At 35.8% G+C, this 21004-nt stretch overlaps 1 protein-coding gene across 1 annotated transcript in view; it reads right to left on the bottom strand.

Moving 5' to 3' along the window:
• Window positions 1-3922: 3922 nt before the first annotated feature.
• The window catches only part of LOC131168649 (uncharacterized), a 57900-nt gene continuing 40818 nt past the window's right edge, over window positions 3923-21004 (bottom strand). The window contains exons 4-11 of the mRNA XM_058128252.1: window positions 18988-19140; window positions 18593-18828; window positions 18395-18464; window positions 13332-13538; window positions 7815-8032; window positions 6257-6335; window positions 6035-6175; window positions 3923-4713 (exon numbers count right to left, since the gene is read on the bottom strand). Of these exons, the coding sequence (XP_057984235.1) occupies window positions 4546-4713; window positions 6035-6175; window positions 6257-6335; window positions 7815-8032; window positions 13332-13538; window positions 18395-18464; window positions 18593-18828; window positions 18988-19140 (1272 nt within the window). The 3' untranslated portion in view covers window positions 3923-4545. The remainder of the gene's footprint in view (window positions 4714-6034; window positions 6176-6256; window positions 6336-7814; window positions 8033-13331; window positions 13539-18394; window positions 18465-18592; window positions 18829-18987; window positions 19141-21004) is intronic.

The raw sequence follows: 21004 nt of genomic DNA, 5'->3' as shown, positions 1-21004 counted from the left end.
TCAGAGTGCAACCACCTATTTAGATCATACGTGGTAGTAGGTCAATCGTGCCCAGACGTGGACAGGCTCCCCATCAGATATGGGTTAAGGAGTGGCGGATCTAACTGAGGGAGTATAGTGATTTATCTTGGTCGGCTAGCTAGGGTAGATCCTGCCTATGAACCACACAACCCTATCATGAGGGGTTAAATCATGACACACAGTTATCCACAGGGAAGTTTTCAGTTACTATTATGTATATACAGATTTACAAAGACAGAAAGTACACTTATTTATATTAGAAATATTTTGAGTGGAAACCTAAAATACAGATATGTTAAGCAACATGGAAATGGGGATGGTTTCTATTATTTGTATTGTATTTACAGGTTCAGTTATACATGATTTTATAGCTACAAATTTTCATAGTATTGTAACTCATTTGCCACACACTAGTAATAACATATTTTGTCTTACTAAGCATTGGCTCATCCCAATTACTTTAACTTTTTTCAGGTGATCCAGGTAGATGAGCAGATCAGGCTCACAGATAGAGAGACCTCAGTATTGGCTTGACAGTAGTGTGAGTATTTTTTGAGAGTATTTTTGTATAGCCCTAGCTGGTTGAGAGTATTCTAGAAAACAAACATGTATGTATATTTTGGGAAACATTTTAGCACTCTGGTATTGTATATAATTATATATGATTATGTTAATTTGATTTTCGCTTCTCGCTGCTTAGGTTGATAGTTGGGTTTAATTCAATTTGGTATCAGGGCATTATAAATGTTGTAGTATAAAAATAAAAAAAAAAACCCAGTTAAATAGCAGGTCGTTACACTATATGCCTTTTCCAATTCATGCAAGACTGATAATACATGCAAACTCGACAAACATTAAATATCAAAGTATTTGTCATAATCAAAACGGGATTTGACCCATAGGGTAAAAAGAGATAACATCACAATTGAAGTTTGGAAATGCTTAGGTGATAACGAACTTACATGATTAACTAATTTATTTAATACTATTATGAAAATTAAGAAAATGTCAGATGAATGGAGGAAAAACACTTTAATATCTATATACAAAAATAAAGGAGATATTCAAAATTATAATAACTATCGTGGAATTAAACTTACAAGTTATACGATGAAACTATGGGAAATGATAGTTGAACAAAGATTAAGGATAGACACGAAAGCCTTAGAAAATCAATTTGGTTTTATACTTGGGAGATCTACCACAGAAGTTATATATCTTTTAAAAAGATTAATCGAAAAGTTTAGGAAAAAGAAGATGGACTTGCATATGATTTTTATTGACTTTGAGAAAGCATATGATACCGAGAAAAGTTCTATGGTGGGTTTTAGAAAAAAAGGGTGTATGTAGTAGGTATACTGATGTCATTAAGGATATGTACGATAGAGTAATGACTAGTGTAAAGACTATAGATGGAGAAACTAAAGAATTTCCAATCACCATAAGTGTACATCAAGGATCTGCTTTGAGTATTTATCTTTTTGTTTTAGTGACGGACCAATTGACTAAAAGTATTCAAAAGGAGGTTCCATGGTGTATGTTGTTTGCAGATGATATTGTATTAATTGATGAAATTAGGGACGGAGTAGAGGCTGAGTTAGAATTATGGATAAAAACTTTGGAATCTAGAGGGTTTAGGATAAGTAGAAATAAGACAGAATATATGAAATGTAATTTTAGTAATGATAGCACGAATATTGGAAACAAAGTTACACTTGATGATGAAGAAATAAATAACACTTGTAGATTTCGATACCTTCTTGAAATATTTTCTAAAATAATCAATTTTATGGGTTTTCAAAGTCTTCCATTTCTGTATTTTCTAAAGCATTTATAAGGAGCATTTAATATTATGTGGGTTTGTCTCACATTGGAAATAGTAAAAAAGGAAAAAGTTATTAATAAAGGTGAAATATTCTCTTAAAGTTGGTTAAGAGATAGTGCTAGTGTGAACCCAAATAATAGATTTGGATTTACTTTTGAACTCTAGTACGAAGCACCGTCCACATAGGCACACGCACACGCACGCGCGGGCACGCGTGGCGTGGTCTATAGGGCGCTAGTGGCGCATTTGAATAGATCTAACAGTTGGCAATAAGCATAATTCTATCTATTTAAAGAAAAAATTAACTCCTAGAATCCTACAAAAATATTCAATTATTCTCTCATTCTCTTTCTCTCATAAGGCTTTCACAAATTATATCTTCTTCAATTCTGGGTTTTGTTTTCTACAAAAATAGAATTCTAGAAATTTGTTTAAATTCTTATAAGGGTGTTTGTGATCATTTTTCATTTGTGTATAAAGCAAATTGATATCAAATTATATTCTAGGCTTCATTGTATCTTAGAAACGTATTTGCTGACTCAATACACACCGATCTAGTGGGGGCAAATAATGTTTTAAGGAAAACGATATTGTAATGTGCCTTGAAGCGTTTTCTGTTCTGCAGCATTTTCTCTATTTCTTTTTACATACATTGAATTTATTATGCAAGCTGAAAGAGAAATTGAAGATGATGTAATGCATAGATTTAAAACAGGTTGGGTAAAATGGAGAAGTGCTTCAAGTGTGTTCTGTGATCGTAGAATACCCTTAAAATTGAAAGAGAAGTTTTAAATGTTAGCTATAAGACTAGCTATGCTTTATGGATCGGAATGTTGGGCGACGAAAAAACATAATATCCAAAAAGTAAAAGTTGCCGAGATGAGAATGCTTAGATGGATGTATGGTATAACATTGAAAGATAAATTAAGAAATGAACGTATTCGTAGCAAGTTAGGTGTAACTCCTATAGAGGATAAGACAAGGGAAGGACGACCCAAATGGTATGGACACTTGCAACATAGGCCACATAATACACCAATGAGGAAGAGTGAGTTAGTTACCGTGGGGGACAATAGAAAGGGTAAGGGTAAACCTAAAATAACTTGGGAGGAGACTCCAAAAAAATAACAATTCAACGACTACACATTTGAGATATATTTAATTGTCTTGAAATTTCTGTTTAAGTCGTATTTATTTTCTCTGGTTTCTTTTTTGTAGTGAAAATAATAAGATTTATACCCATTTAAAATAATATTTCATCCTGATTTTTAAAATTTTAATTGATTGAGCGTTATGGCTAGATTGGTACTATGTCAAAGAGGCAAACACACGAGGCAGAGGCTGTTGAATTGTTTCAACACCCCATCCCCCTCCCCTTAAAATTCAGTAGAACGCTGCTTTAGACCTTCGAATAAGCAAGCATGTGAAGCTTCCTATAATAGCATTAAAATTTTGAAGATCTACAAGCACCATGGAAGCTGCAGTAGAGTGGATGGCTTGCGGGGTGCATCAAAGCTTGCAACCCAAAGATCAAACAAATAAAGGGATCAATTTCTTCATATTGGGGTCTCCTATGTTTAGATATTGATTTTTAAGCCAGTTTCATAATTTAGAAGTAGACATTATTTAGGTTTTTAGATTATGTTTAATTCGCAAAATGCGTTTTTCTAAAAACAAATTAGTTATGGTAAATTAATTATCATTAAATAAAAATATATTTGCTTCTACAAATCAAATATTAATGTAAATTTTTTTATTAATTCAGAATAAGAAATATAAAGGAAATAATTATTCTCAAATTTCGTCATGTTTATTCCTCTCATTACATGATGAAATAATAAGAAATATAGAAAGATAGCTATTATTTCTATTCTCAATTTTCTCATTGTTTTCCATCTTATTCCAAAAACGAAAAATATATTCTGTGTTCCAAATGTAATTTTAACACTTCAGTTTTGTGAAGCAACCCTCAATCAAACTGGAAAACCCGAACTGTAAAATCTAACACTATTTTCAGTTTTTTTTTTTTTTTGGACTGGGAGGAGCATCTAGTGTGGCAGAGACAGCACAGTAAGGACCAGCAATCAGTTCTTTATTCATTATTTTTATTATCATCACGTGTTCTGCAAAATGTCTAAACTACACAAACTTACTTCATTGACTCAGGATGCAAACAGCTGCAAAGCTGTGAGATTCAAGAATGCATCTTCTCTTAAATACAATCCACAAACAAATCAAAAATATTGTCTCATATTGAACATTCACCCCAACACTCTCCCCCCCACCCCCCACAAAAAATAAGTAAGTAAAGAGAACACAAGAACCATTTTTACTCTTCCATCACTGGCACTGGCAAAACTGTAGATAGATGAACCCATTCTCTGTTGTTCTATGTAGATACATTCCTATGCATATTAAGGTTGCCGCTGCACAAAACCTCTCAGCCATCTAAATTATCGGTTGTGAAAGTTCAAAATCCACTGTGCAACACGGAGCTGTCCTCAAACAGAAGTATAGCGCATCCATAAAACAGGCCTAGGCGCCAACCATTTACAACTTGGCCATATAAGTGCACAGAATCTCTTGGATCCACAACCCATCATGGGTCTTGAGCTGTCCATAGGCTGATCTGGCAAACTCTTAGTTCTGCTAAGCAGCCCAAGTATAACGAATGGTTAACTGTTTGGCCCAGATTCATCTTACCATTGCGAATGTTGGTGCCCATATGCCCTAGGTGTCCCGCGCCACTTTCTCCTGTTTGGACTGGTCTCGAATGGATAGCTATGAGTACCTGAAGGTCTAGTAGAAGCACTGCTTCCGTTTCTTTCTTTTGGTATTTTCCTAATTTTTTCTTCATATTCGGACCGCTGCCAAAGGAGTCAAAATGAGTGGTAAGCTTAATAAAATAAATGGGTCAAGATACAATAGCCACTGCATAGGTCAATGCATGAGTCAAACTAGATCCCTACATCAAGATAAAGACCTTGGATAAAGTTCAAATGTAGCAAGATTGTCCACCAAAACAGACACATGATACGTGCGTAGCAACAAAAAATGACCAGAATACAATACCTAAACCATCTTCCACTGTCCCAGTGTCATGATCAAACCCAGAGTAACTGACATGTCCTGTAAACCCAAGCTTCAGGCATGCATATTTTATATATCCAAGATGGGAACCAACCAAGGTCTTAAATTTCGATTTCAATTCAAATTTAGAATCTCCAAAAGTATGGAAATTTTGACGGAAATTTCAATTTCCGTGTCAATTTCGATTTCAATTTGACAAAATAATGGAAATCAGTTGTAAAGCATGAAATTCTTTTATGAAACTTTAGAAATGGATAATAGATGTAACAATATAAGTTTTAGTACAAGTTGAATACATCTATGTTGTGTATGAGGTGGAAAAATTGTAATATAATTTGTGTATCAAACATATTTGTAAGATAATGTCCATTAAACATATTCAGTTAATACAAATTAAATTCCTAAATCATTTAAATATTATTTATTATACAAATAATGATAATTTAGACATGAATGGTTCGATAAAAAATATTGTTGTAAGTTTATTTTTTTATATAATTTCAAAAGCCTTCGTAATACTCTTTTGTTTCAATAAAAAAATAAAATAATTTAAGAAAGAAATTTCACTTCGATCATAAATCTCTGATTTTAATTCCGAAGAAATTTTGCTCAATAGTTAAAATTTCGACAAGTTAAGCTAAAATTTCGAGATTTTAATAAATTTTGGATGATTTGTTGAAATTTCGATGGAAATAATGTAAAACAGAAATCAACTGCAATTTCGATTTTGAGGGTGATAGAAATCGGAAATTTCGATGGAAATTTCAACAATTTCATGGAAATTTAAGACCATGGGACCAACTATATCGAATTCTGGTTATTTCATTGGTAATGCGAAGCAAAAGTAGGATGTGAATATGATCATGTGCATGCACACATGTAAAGGACAAAAAAATTCTTTACATCCATTTGAAGAAACCTGACACCATCACTAACTAATAATCTATTAATCTGGGTTATAAAATTTAGCATACTATGAGACATTCAAGAGAACATGTGCTGCTGATGAGTTACCACCAGGGGCAATGGTTGAAATTTTGAGCCAGAATATGCATATAAAAAAAATCATGCTGCAACCATTATGTGTAGGAATAAAACCTTGGTGGGATCAGAAAGTACTGCATATGCCTCCCCAATCATTTTAAAAAGCCTGTCAGCATCCCTGTGAACCTCGTCAACAATTTCCTTCCAGAGTTGCCCATCATCTCCACTCCCACTTCGGGTTAAGAATTGACCCGCCTAGATCCCAAAAAATCATCTGATGAGTAACAAATATGGTTGTCAAATCATAGATAAATAAAAAAATAAAAATATAAAGACCTTGTCTGGATGATGTCTGAGAGCTGCTTTCCGATATGCCTTCTTGATTTCAGATGCTGCATCTGATGCTTTGATTCCCCTGGCATTAAGAGTTGACAACACAGTTAGCTAGCACAAGATGAAAAATAACCTCGAAGCAACAATATTTCCAGTACTCTGTAAGCACAAATGGGAGTATCAACCAACATAGTTGGGTTGTCAAACAACTCAAACTCATCAACAATTAAACATGTTGTGGCAGTTATCAAAATATTTTTACCCCGAAAACAATATAAATGTCCTATTTCAATGTCTTCAGGTGAACAAAAACTGTTTCCAAAGATAAAAAATAACCCTAATCCATTATCATAAATATTTCAATATTATAATGTGTTAACAATTGAGATAATTGGAATTTGGTGAACTAATTGTCCCGTACCAATTGTAATCATTCATACACAAAAATGTAATTGCCAAGTTTACAACAAAATTCACAAAAAGACGATTATAGAAATAAGGACTGAAAGAAGAATTTTGTAAGCTTCACAAATAGAAATGCTATCACGAGTCTAACTGTCAAGTTTGAACAGCAAGTTATTTGCACATGTACAGGTGACACTGATGCTGCAACTGTGAACCACATTCTTTTCTAGGCAGCAGGTGAACTATGAAAATGTGGAATGCAACTGAATCTCATGGGCGACAGCTTGTTCAGTGTCCTGTGAGCCGTGGGCTAGAAAGGGAATTAAGGCTTGTAAAAAAAGGAGGAAAAGTGTTATTTTTGATCGCTATCACTGCTTTTTGGGTCATGTGGTGGGAAAAAAAAAGCATTTGAAGGATAAGAAGTGGATATTCAAAGCCTAAAGGCATCAATTTTTGGTCTTGGTATACTGAGAATTATTCTGTTGATGTGCAGTCTCATACATAGTTGATTTATTGATTTTGTACATGGATTGGCACCACTATTGGTGCCCCTTAAAGACACTTTCTACCTCTTTATCAATCCCAACCACCTCTTCTCCAAAAAAAAATTAAAAAAAAAAAAAAGGTGAAATTGTCAGAACTAGCCCAAAAAAAAAAAAAGATCCAAGCATTAGCAAATGAATTAAGATACCATTAATAAAAAATGCCACTAAAGTTGGATCAACAGCCTATGAAAAATTGAAATAGGCAAGAGTTTGAAAAGAAGCACAAGTAAATGTTTCAGTGGAGACATGGTTATTGTTTCTCAAACACGGGTACCATAAGGCTGCCTAAAGCTTTTGCTTCCACACATAACATATAAGAATAAAAAGGGTTCTGAGATGCGGCTGTCTTAATGTTGGGTATACATAGGCCAGTTGAGGACTCAGTTGCTGAGGATTTGTGGCTTTGGCCGAAAATAAATTGCAACTACTTGTCCACAGAAGAAAAGGTCATTGTATTAATCCTCCTAAAAATCATTGAGTTGAGTAGAGGGAAAGAGCATTTGAGGGAGAGATGTCAAATAGCTGAAACATGGTAATTAAAAAAACAAAGGAAAAAGTTAAAGCACTACAAGAAATACCAATAATTTAAGGTCTGGATCTAATGAACTTACAAAATGAGGTAAAGATCCAAAGGGATTCCCTTTTTAGCTTCTTCTTCGATTGAGGACAGATGGATCTGAGCCTGTTGGATTTCTCTTACACCTCTGGACCTTCTATCTGGTGTGCCATGTGACTGATTTTCAAGAGCAGATAGAAATCTCCGGAGGTCAGTGGCTGCTTGTCCATAATCTCTAATCATCTCATGCAAGGTGGCTCTTCTAGAAATTGCCTGCACCAAGGACATGAGATCAGCACAAAGAATACAATGAAGGATGATACAGATATGACCAAAAAAAAAAGTTGAGGTTTGTCCACTCTGTCCCTCTCTTCTTCTTTTTTTTTTTTTTGGGGGGGGGGGGGGGGGGGGGGGTGGAGGTTGAATACAAATAATCTACCATGCAAAAAACAAAGCCTCAATAATAAGTATTGACAGGGTAGAAAAAGAGAAGTGCTCTAAAGCCTTCTCTAATCACCAAATGCATCTAGAATACATAACATAGGAATTTATAGAATGACAAGTAAGCAAGTTTTTTTGGAAGAAAAAAAAATTTCAAAATATGAGGTATCAAGACATAGCAAGAGCTTATTATCACTAAATCAGTGATTCATTATTTAATGCATGACTAATTCATGAACAATTAGACTGCATCCAAAGACATGCCTGCGGAAGCCGCTGGCATATCAAGACATGATGATGTAGGACAAGAAGCAAGACATTGGGAAGATCCATGTTCAAGACTTAAGTGTATTGAGAATTGTTGGGTTTAATTAGCAGTTTATTAAGTGTTCAGTTTAATTAGTATAGTATTATGTGTATTGTGGGGGCTTATTTGAAATATATGTGTAATGTTGGTGCATGTTTGTAATGTAATTTAGTTTTAGGGGTTTATGTGTAATTTCATGTGTTTAGAGGCTTTCTTATAAATAGTGTGTGAAGGCCATGATGCAAGAGTTGATGAATTTGAATTGAATTTGAACGTGAGTTCCTCCCTGGTATCTCCTCCTTTCCCCTTCCTTCCTCTCATCTAATTTCTCCATGGCTGCAGAACCATGATGCTGCCCCTGCTTTATTTGGCATTAGAGCCCAACTTTGATTTCCATTCTTCCACTTCAGTCCCCCAATCATCCCCTTCTCTCCTCTCTTCTGTCCTGTTCTTCTCCCATTCTCTTCTTTTATCTCTCTCCAAATTCTTTCTATTTCTGATTTCTTCTGTAATTCTCATCCCTCCTCTGTTCTGATCTCCTGCTCTGTCCCTAATCCTCTGCTGCCCAGCAGCCTTCTGCCCTCTTTCTTCTCTGTTTCCCTTCTCCTTTTCTTCTTCTTCTCTTTAATTCTCTCCCATAACTCTCTCTCTCTCTCTCTCTCTTAATTTTGATTAAAAAAAAAAATCAAAAAGCAGTTCTGCAGTTTCTGAACATTTTCTGAAATTCCAATTGTGTCCCATTCTTCGAAACCCTAATTTCCAGCCTAGATTCTACATGACCACCCACATCACCAAAAAGATAACTCTCTGAAACCCTTCCCCTTTCATCACCATCCGTCCACCGGAAGACACGCCACGCACTGGCCAAAAAATATCCAGCCGTCGGCTCTTCAAAATCCCTATCCTCCCGTTCTTTTCTCATCACACTACCAAGACCATTGTACTCCCCTATTCATTGATCTCCTTTTGTCCCAAAAATTATTGTTGGAAAGTTTCCGGCAGCGACTCACGTGCCCCACCCACCGGCAACTGCGAGTGGGATTCTTCCAGACTTCCCTCCTGCCATAATCGTGAGAAATTGGTTCCCAGCTACTAGAAATTTTCTTTTCTCCACGATATTGTTGATATGCAGCATTAAATTTCAATTGCGGACAGAACATAATGCAAGCAGGTGCAATAATTTGACACCACTAAAAATTGAAGAATTATTGCACCATCAGCACTTTGGAGCATGGAGTTTTCACTGCCAACATAACAAATCAGTTTGCATAGCTATGTTTGTGAGTTTTCTTTGTGAATTTGTTTCATTTCAGCTCGACAATCAACATCAAAGGTGAATTGAAGACAGTTTTTGAGAAATTAAGAGCAAGGGTTGTCGGAAAATTGTGTCAAAGATTTTGGTGATATATAGTTGCAGTATATAGGAATAAATGTAGCAATACGGTGACAGCTTATTGGACAATTGAATGGCTTTTTTCATACTCTTAAGCATAATATGAAGACATTCCATACCTTTCTTAAGTATGGGGAAAAAGTATGCAAATTCATTTTTGATGGAAGATGCCCTATTGAGTGTGATTTCTAGAAATGAAGTGATTCGTGTGTAACTTCATTCAGAACCCCATCCAAGCCTTATGACATATCTTGGATTGATAACACTAACATATATGTTTGTGAAAGATGTTTGGTTCCTATCCAAATGGGTGACTATTAATGTTTGGGGTGATATCATACCTATGAAGACTGGCCATGTTTTCCTTGGTTCTCCTTGGTTGGATGATTTGGGTGACTCAAGGACATGAGAACTCATATGTCTTCCATTATAATGGAAAGAAAATCATTTTGAAGCCAGCTCTTAAAACCAACCAGGACAAAGAATTTGAGATTATTGATCATGTCAAAGTTAACTTGAAGACACTACAAGCAAGGCAATGAATGTGTTTGAAGACATCCAAAGTCTTTCAAACATTCCTATTGTAGAGTCATACTTAATGAACTCATTGATGCTAATTCTCAAGTCAAGTCTATGGTGCTGCCAATGGAACATGAATTCTTGTCTCATTCAAGTGCTAGCTTTCAAAGAGTCCAAGTTTGCTTATCTGTTTTGATCCCCCAACATTTCAAAATTTGAGGCAGAATTTTTTCTAGCTGGGTGAGAGTTGATGTAGGACAAGAAGCAAGACTTTGGGAAGATCAATGTTGCAAACAACTTAAGAAGAATTGTATTGAGAATTTTGTTGGGTTTAATTAGTATAGTATTATGTGCATTTTGGGGGCTTGTTTGTAATATTTGTGTAATGCTAGGGCATGTTTGTAATCTAATTTTATTTTAGGGGTTTATGTGTAATTTCATGTGTTTAGAGGGTTTCTTATAAATAGTGTATGAAAGCCATGATGTAGGAGTTGTTGATGAATTTGAATTGAATTGAACGTGAGTTCCCCCCTGGCATCTACTCTCTCCTCCAGCTTGAGGGGGAGTGGTAGAAGAGATAGGCTATATGAGTACTTATGTGGTGTAAGTAAGGGAATTTTTTTCTATCCAGTTCATTATTAGTAGATAAGAGGGCAAACCTGGAGCTAAACGTAAGGCTCGAGGAAACTGCTACCTCCTCCTTTCTCTTGCTTACTTTTTTTCTTCTCTCCATCTCACACTTTACAACTAAGAAATTTATTAAGAAAAGGGAGAAGAATTTACACAGGGAGGAGTATAAGAAATCTTCCTAACATAACTAAAAAGGATCCTAATACTTCCAAGGAAACTGCTGCCTCCTTTCTCTTGCTCACTTCTTTTCTTTTCTCCATCTCTCACTTTAAACAAATAAATTTATTAAGGTAGAAGCATTTACGTGGGGAATATAAGAAATCTTCCTAATAGAACTAAAAAGGATTACAATAAAGCCCTCCTAATACCTCTGAATATCTAAAAACCATTCCCCTTCAAAGACCAAAAGAGTGAGCCCAAAAAAAAGCTAGGAGAATGACTCTATCCGAAAGCAGGCTAAAGGGGGTTTTCTTCTGTTAGCGATTCCTTTTGATCCATAGTGTCCAAACGAGGGCAAAGACAATGCATCTCCATAAAGGCACTCGTTTCTTGCTCCTTCTGAAACTCTTCTAAAGCACACCATCAAGAAAGTATCAGCAGTCTGAAGAAGCACCACGGGCTCATCGAAAACTATAAACAGAAGGATCCGTGGTTGCTTAGCTGCCCAATAATGGAGAAACAATTGGTTAATGGTTTTGTTTGACTCAAAGCACATGAAAAATATATCTGAACTCATGGCCTTAAAAGTTCTCCTCAGTTGTAACAAATCAATGGTATTTAGCCTATAAAGGGCTACAGTCCACATGAAAGCTCTGATTTTGGAAGGAGCCTTAGCTTTCCATATGAAATTATTGAAAGGGAAAGAGCAAGGACTTCGGGATTTCATGAGCTGAGAGAGAAAAGATGTTTGTGGAAAAAGAGCTAGATGTATCCCCTATCCAAATCCTCATGTCATCTCTCGTATAGAGAGAAAGAATCTGGCACTCTAATTAAAGTAGTCAGTTCATCTACCTCTCTTTCTTTGAGATTTCCTGAAGAAATGGAAATCCCAAGAGAGAGAGCCCCCCCCCCCCCCCCCCCCTCCTTTTTTTTTCCAAATGGTAGAAAGCATTAACTAAAAAGAATTGTATGAACTAGAAAGTCTAAAGCAGTGAGAAACCGAGGACTACAACAAAATTATCCTACCTAAATGTCTTCCCAAAACTGAGTGAGGTTACCATCAGGTCCATTACCAAATACCAACCTAGAAACGTGTGAGTATAGGAAAAGTGGGCTTCCTAAGAAATGAATTTCTAAGTGCCAGCTTGAGAAGCATTGCCACTTCCTCTGGTACCCCATCCATTCCGATCCAAACCATACTTGCTTCTATTTACAATGTGCCAAAGGGCATCAACCTCCAGGGGGAATCTCCAAAGCCATTTTTCAACTAAAGAGATGTCTTTGGACACCACTTTCCTGAGGCCTAAGCCCCCTTCAAATTTAGGTCTTCTGACCCTAACCCAACAAGATGGTCTCTCTTACCCTTCTTGACTCTCAACCACAGGAAACCTCTCATAATCCTTTCCAAAGGCCTCTGCCAACCCCATTTGAATTAATAAATTGGAATATTGGAAAGAGCAGCATTGATAGGGGCAATAAACCCTCCCAAAGATAAGGAAGCCCTTTTGTAACCCCCCAAACCAATTGCTCACTCTCTCCACCACTGGGTCCCAAAAGGAGGATGAGTTTGGGTTGCCACGAAGAAGACTGAGGTATGTCATAGGCCACTCCAGAATGGAGCACCATGCCAAGTCAGCCAAATCCTCAAGCTCTTTCCTGTTCAAGGTTATTGCCCACCACACCACTCTTAGACATGTTGTTCTTGAGCCCCGAAATATTCTCAAAGATTTTCAACAAGGTAAGAATCTTTCAAAATTTCTCAACATTATCTTCAAGAAAAAGGAGAGTGTCATCAACAAACTGAAGATGAGACACTGCGACCTCCTCCTTGCCTACCTTAAGGCCCTAGACAACATTAAGACCCTGAGCATGGTTGATTATCCTACTCAGCACATCCACAATGAGTGTAAAGAGAAAAGGGGAAAGGGGATCCCCCCTACCTCAACCCTGTGAGGTCTTGAACCACTCCGTAGGTTGTCCATTCTCTGAAACTGACAATCAACGTGGTCAAACATCCTTTCATCCTCTTTCGGTAATGGTAAAGAACAATATAAAGTAGGATGAGTGACAATTATATACAACATGCTTAAAATCTAGAAGAGCTATAAATTTTCAAAACTAACCTTTTGATAAGTTCCATCAAGAGCCATGGCTACACTACAATCAGCAATGGCATCAGCAAATTGGCCCAAAGCTTGGTGCGCAGCAGCACGATTGCAAAAACAGACTGCTGCAAAAGGTCGTGATTCGACATTCATCGATAAAGCAGCAGTATAATGCTCTACTGCTTCAGTATACTTTCCTGACAGAAAAGCTTCATTCCCTGCATTCTACAGTTGAAAAAAAAAAAGAAAAAAAGAGGGAAATAAACCATTATAGTAAGAACACCAATTTGTCATCGACCATTAAGGGATAAAGAAAAAAAAAAACAGCTTATAAATTACACAAGGGCAACAAATGAACACCAATAGAATGAATAAAAATAGGTTAACCAACTTTTAAAAATGGAATCCACCCAAAATAAAGAAGGGATAAATATCTAATATTTTTAAAGAGATATTTTAAAAAGATAAATAGCCTGAATAAAAACCATTGCTTGTTAAATGATTATACAGTAGCATGGTGGGAATTATTCTCTTTTATTTATTTATTTTTTATTTTCTGATAGAATGATGGGCATCATTCTTAAAATATAATTTAAATCAAAACATGACAATCAATCTTGAGTTTGTCAAACTACAATCATCCCAAAAGCTTAAGCTGTTCACAATATGATTCAATGGGTTCAGAGTTTGTCAGTCTATGTTTCAGACAATAATGGAAATCTTCTTTTGGATGGATTGATGGATCATGTAGAAGCCCTAGTGTCACCATGTATGCTTATAGCAGATTCAAAGGTTTTTGAGGTGGAAAGCAATCAGATGGGTCAGGTAGAGGAAAAGGATAGCCATAAATATCACTACATTTGAAGGGTAAGGCTTTCGAGGTATGCTGCCCGGACGAGTACTAGTAGTCTCATCCTGGAAAGGTGGCAGACCAGATTTTGGTTCCTGTTAGGACAGACTGTACCTTATTTCCAGTCAGGAGGCCTGATGCTGATTTCAATTCTTTGGTTTGTTCTTTTTCTGTCCCTGATCCTTTATATGAAAATGATTTGCAGGAGCTTCCTTGGATGGTTATTAAACCTTATGCTGGTATTGTACCTACTTAAGGAAGGATTTAATAGCTCTTAAGTTAGTTGAAGAAAATTCCCTCGATCGCTTGAATTGGCAGAAAAGGTCTCATATAGCTGACCACACATAGTGGGACTTGGCTTGCTAGTGTTGTTCTTGTTGCTGGTATTCTACCTACTCCTCAAGGAATCTATTTAGCTGCAGGTACATCTAAATGCCATGGGGATTGAGGTGAAAATGATAATGTTGTATGTTTTGACACTTTAGATGGTGGGAAGGATTGTAGTGATCCATCGTCATTGTAAGACGAGTTAGCTATTAAACTGGTTAGTCCTATTTGCCAAGAGCTCAAAAGGGTAGTTTCCCTACGATAACAAAAGAGAAGAAAAAGGTGGAAAGGGAAATGCAGAAACTAATTAGCTCTTAAGTTAGTAGAAGAAAATGCCCTTGATCGCTTGAATTGGCGGAAAAGGTTTCATATAGCCAACCACAAATAGTGGGACTTGGGGCTTGTTAGTGTTGTTGTTGCTGGTATCCAACCTACTCCTCAAGGAGTCCATTTACCTGCAGGTATATCTAAATGCCATGGGGAATCAGGTGAAATTGATAATGTTGTATGTATTGACACTTTAGGTGGTGGGAAGGATTGTAGGGATCCATAGGTGTTGTAAGACAAGTTACGTATTAAATTGGTTAGTCCTATTGAGCAAGAGCTCAAAATGGCAGCTTCACTACAATAAAAAGAGCGAAGAAAAAGGTGGAAAGGGAAATGCAGAAACTAATTAGCCCTGTCAACTATAGCAATAGTAGGGGAAATGAGGGTGGGATAATGAGATCCTAAAATTATGATTTTGGATTGGAATGTTAGGGGTTGGTCCTAGATAGCGACTTAAGATTAGGCGGGTGGTACTCAAAGCTTGCTCTGATGTTGTTATGATTCTAGAAATTAAGGCACCAATTGGCATTGCTATAAAAACTAATGGAAACAAAAAGCAAATACAATAAATTAATCTAGAAACAAGAACTAAGAACTAAGAACTAAAAACTACCAAACTTGATTAAAATTTCCAAAAAACTTAAACAAATTAAAAACATAATTGAATGGTACGTTCATTTTTAAAATAAAAAAATTATGATTAAAATAATGAAAATGCAAAATAATACAAATTGGAAAATGTTATATCAAAATTATAAATTAATTATAATTATTTTGCTTATGTATTATTGTTAAACTCACCTTTTAGTGCTCCAAGAACAATTCTATTGTATATGACAATAGAAAATTGGTAAAAATATTTTTGAATGAAATTTATTATTTTTTTCAAATATTTTTAAAAAAGTATAGATCTTTTTATTTTAATTAGGTTTAAATCCACATGATCATTTTATTTTAATTTTTTAATAAAAATTGCATATAGGATGATTTAATCCACAAAAGTGAATTCTGGATAATAAAGTGTTGGCATAACAACTAAAAATCATAAAATATGAACAAAAATACAGCGCCCATTTTTTATCACCTATTTCTTTAGGTGTACCTTAATGAAAACAGAAAACAAAAACTGAATGACACCAAAAAGCCCCTAAAGGCACAAATTAGGGTTGTTGATGGCTTTCTTGGTTAGGAGTAATAGGGAGTCAAGATCTAAAGATTGGGTTGTTTTATCTCTTCAGCAGGTATTCTAATTGTTTGAGATACTAGGTTAGGAGTTATTATTGATAGACTTGTTCAATATTTTTATTCATTGGTTTATTAGGGTTACGGGTCGGGGTCATTCATGGTTCATGTTTATTGGTCCTAAATTTACTCATCTTTAGCAGTTTTTTTTTTTTGGTGGTAGGAACTGTTGGCATTTTTTTTCTTTTCTTTTCCTTTTTTTTTAGGGGCTCCTTTTTGGTTGGTGTGGGGTGCTTTTAGTGTTAAATGAATTTTTGCATGGAAAGGTAAAGGGCATATAGCATAACTGCTATATGAGGGGTCCTAACTCCTAATGACACTATTTTATTTTGCTCTAACAATTTACGTTGTTTGCTAATATGCTTACCCTTTTGCAAATTTTTGGAAAAGCATCAGGGTTAAAGATAATCTTAATAAGAGTGGTCTAACAGGATATTAATTTAGATCAGTTACTTCTATTCAAGTTTGCAAAGCTAGCAGGTTGTGTATGTCATAGCTTTGGTTGATAATATCATAGAGTTGTGCCCTTTTAGAATCCAGTTGTGAAGAAGACAGCTAGGGGATAGAGAAGGGTGTATTACTTTGATTCAAGTGTCTTTAGCTTCTATTCCTCTTTACTTCTTGTCTCTTTTAAGTCCTGTAAGAGTTGGCAATAAGATTGAGAAGAAGATAATTTTGGGGGGCCAGGGATGAGTGAGGGTGAAAGGGTCCACTTGGTTAATTGGATAGGATTTTTGTAAGTGGATTTGGGAGTGTGATTTAAGGTTTGAAAATTTAGTTTCCAAGAACATTGCCTTATGTGAACAATGGTTATGGCATTTTCCTTTGGAGCCTGGATCCATATGGCAAAGGATTATCTGCAGCAAATATCGAATCCATAAGAATGGAAGGGATGCAAAAGTTAGTGTCAATACTACTCATTGCGAATCCCTGGAAGTTTATTTTTTCAGATTTTGCATATTTTCTCTCAAGTTAGATTCCATGTTGTTAATGGAGAGAGTTTGTTTCTGAAAGAACCTTTGGATTGGGACAAATCCTCTGTGCATTGCATAATCTCGCCTTTATTGTCTTTCGAATCACCACAACTCTCCAATATTTAAATTATTGGTTTTTGTGGGGGCTACTTTTTCTTTCGATTTTATTTTTGAGCAGAAATAAGGTTGACTGAGAAGCAGATGAGCTTCCCCAAATTTTGCGAGTGATTGATTCTTTAGTTCCTCTTATTGTGATCCTAAGAGTTGGGTCTTGGATGGTTTAGTGGAGTTTTCTCATTTTTCAATCATCTTACTCATGATTCTATTGGTTTGCTATTCTTGATAGGATTAAAACTAATGATTGGCTTTGGATTCGAGGATTTTGAAAGTGTTGTCTCTAAATGTTACGTCTTTGTTTCCAAAGCAGCAAAATGAACGTGCATTTGTTTTCACATTGTCTTTTTTTCTTGAGGCAGCTGAGGCAGGCTCTTTGGTGTGTCTGGGGAGAATTGGGAGTGCCCTTCTTCTTTTAAGGGTTTTTCTTCAGATATTCAAGGGATTTAGAGGTCGCAAGGACCTGAAAATGCATTGGAGGTATGTTATGCATGGTGTAGGGTTTTCCTTTTTCTTTTTTTTTTGGCTTCATTATGGTGCTGTGCTTTTGCTTTGTTTCCTGGGATGCGGCTTATTGATGTGCAGCGATTTTAATTTAATTTTAAAATTTCTTTGATTAATTTCCTTCTGTGCTCTTCAGGAGGGCTGCTTGTCCTCTGATTCGTAAATGTTCTCTTTTTTTTTTTGAAGATGAACCTGTTCAAGGCCCTCATAGGGGCAGGCTCATAACCCTGTCTCCAACCACCCCAAACACAAACTACCGAAAATGTCGAAGGCAACCCAACACAATAAATATCAATAGATGTCCTAGGCAGACTGAGTGCCCACAAAGGGGACTCGAACCTCCATCTCCACAAGTCAGAATGGGGAGGTGAACCACTAGGCCAAAGGCCTGGTTCTTTTTCTTCTAATAATACTTCTCTATATTTAAAGAAAAATATCTGGCTCATCAACATTCTTCTTCCACTAATATGTCAGCATGTCACTAGCTACAACTTTTCACAGAAGGACGCCTCATCATATGGTCTCTTCAATAGTTTCATTACACATCAATTATTTCGCAACAATTCACTTCTTATAAAAAATATCATATATTAGGAACACGGAGTTAAATTAGCAATAGTAATGCAACATGTAACATGCATAAATTATTGTTCAACATCTATCTCAAAAGACCACCAACATTCTGGCAACTACAATTCCAACGCTAGAGAAAACAGACGAATTTAAAGCAATGGGTTCAATACCTTATGACGTAACAATTCACGTATAGTGGCAGCTAATGGGGCTGATGATCCCAATTTCTTGTTCCCAAATCTATATAAAATAAAATTCAGCAACATGAATCTCAAAGCTATTTCAAGAAAAGAACATCGCAAATCCTAAATAAATTACACAATAGGAAATGTCAAATTGATGTATGAAGAAAAATATATATGTATTACTCATCCATGATAGATCTCGCTTGTTCTTGCTGCTTAAGAGCCATCTCAAGCTTTCCCAAATAAAAGTAGGACTTGGACATCAAACACAACCTCCATAGACTTAAAAATGAGCTGCTTTTGGATTCAAGAACTTCCATATTAGCAGAATGGTTATCAATGCCTGCAGAGGCAAAATTTTTTTTGGCAAAATCGATAGTCTGCTCACACAGATGAATCACCTCTTCATATTTCCGCAGCTGCTAGTTGCCAACAAAAATACAACCATTCATGAAGCAAAAATGTTGATGCACATCATACAAATAAATAAGCAGTTTGTTAACTTCTACTAGTTTAAATTGGTGGACAACAAATAAATTCAAATGGAAACAAAAGTAATAAGCAGAAATAAAACAGACCCTGCAAAGAGCCTCCGCTTTCATTTCAAGTAATCTTTCCGAGTATGGGCATATCGAGCAGGCCTCAGCAATTATTCTTAATGCACAAACTGCCGCATCAGATGTTCTTTTTTGCAAAAGTTCAGCAGATTCTTTCACATGCTCATCCACTTTCTGCCAATCAAGAAAACACTCAGTAAATTATTGCAATATCAAATTCCAAGTACTGAAAGAGAGCTTCTAAAAAACCCATGGAAACAATCATACAATAGCAATAACAAACAAATAAGCTGATTGTCAGAAATGTTTGGCAATTTTAGAGAGGAAATAATTCACATCTGCAACAGCAAACCAAATAATACCAAGAAGATTAGAAGATGCAGGATCTATCAACCAATAGACAAATATGTTTTGCGTGTGAGATCGGAATTACTGGACCTTTGATATCCAAATAAATGTTCCACAAACATGTGATTATTGAAAATTATGAACTCTATAAACATAAGAAAGTTATAAATATTCTTAGGAAAACCATTAGCTGCCTACCAATGTCTAAAATCTCGCATAGCTCAAATTTATAAACACGGTATATACTACAGATAGAAGATCAACACAATAACTAAAATGAGAACTTAATAGTTTAAGACACTTCTCGCTAAAGAATGCCACCTACCTCTGCAACATCTTAAAGGAAGGGATTCGCTCTATTTTACGGCATTTAAAAGGTACCTTCAGAAATATCTAACCTTTAGACCTTCAATAGACAAAGGGTTTTGGGTCCCCCCCCCCCCAAGGGAACCCCTTAAAAAAAAAAGCTTAAGAAAAGTTTTCTGTTACTAATTGTACTAAAATTAGCAAGATTTAATATCTACTTAAAAAAATTCACCAATTGCAGGTTGCAAACTTGTCACATAAAAAAATGTATTTGAAAAAAAAAAAAACAAAAAAAGAAGAAGAACAACCACAAAAATAATATGAAACAACAGTAGCAAGCCTCAATTCCCAGTAGGGGTCGGCTACATGAATCCTTTTTAATTGACCTGATCCAGAGCATTTGCCTTTATTAGATTAAGGGCTATTAAATCCTTCCTCACTACCTCATTCAAAGTAATTTTAGGCCTACCCCTACCCCTTTTCATGCCAAAAACCATAACTAACTCACTCCTCCTCACAAGTGCTCTACTAGGCCTACGTTTTAAATGCCCAAACCATCTAAGTCGCCCCTCCCTTATCTTGTTTTCAACCGGTTCTATGCCTAAATTATTGCGTATATGTTCATTTCTTACTTCATTTTTTAATATTAAACTACTCATCGACCTTAGCATACGCATCTCAGCAACTTTCATTCTTTGTATATGTTGTTTCTTAGTTGCCCAGCATTCTGAACCATAAAGCATAGCTGACTTTATAGCCATCTTCTAAGACTTTCCTTTTAAATTTAAGGGTACTCTACGATCACACAACACACCTGACGTGCTCCTCCATTTTACCCAACTTGTCTTAATTCTATGTACTACATCTTCTTCAATTGTCCCTTCACCTTGCACAATGGATCCAAGATAAGATTCCACTCCGCTCCTACTATCATCAATCAACACGATATCATTTGCAAACAATTGCAAACAACATACGCCAAGTCATTATCTTTTTTCACTTTAGTAATTGATGAAATTACTAGGAATATCCAAGATGAGATCCCTTGGCGTAAGTTGTTTGCAATTGTTTGCAAATGATATCGTGTTGATTGATGATAGTAGGAGTGGAGTGGAATCTTATCTTGGATCCATTGTGCAAGGTCCTAGTAATTTCATCAATTACTAAAGTAAAAAGATAACGACTCAAAGTAGAACCTTGATGAACACCAATTGAGATTGGGAACTCTCTAGACTCTCCTCCTACGGTCTCGACGCTAGTCACTACTTTATCATATATATCCTTAATGACCTCTATATATCTACTGCAAGCTCCCTTCTTTTCTAATACCCACCAAAGCACTTCCCTAGGTACTCTATCACAAGCTATCTCTAGATCAATAAAA

The sequence above is a fragment of the Malania oleifera genome, chromosome 11 (genome assembly GCF_029873635.1).
Source record: "Malania oleifera isolate guangnan ecotype guangnan chromosome 11, ASM2987363v1, whole genome shotgun sequence".
NCBI lineage: Eukaryota > Viridiplantae > Streptophyta > Magnoliopsida > Santalales > Ximeniaceae > Malania > Malania oleifera.
This window is presented reverse-complemented; position numbering and strand designations above follow the sequence as displayed.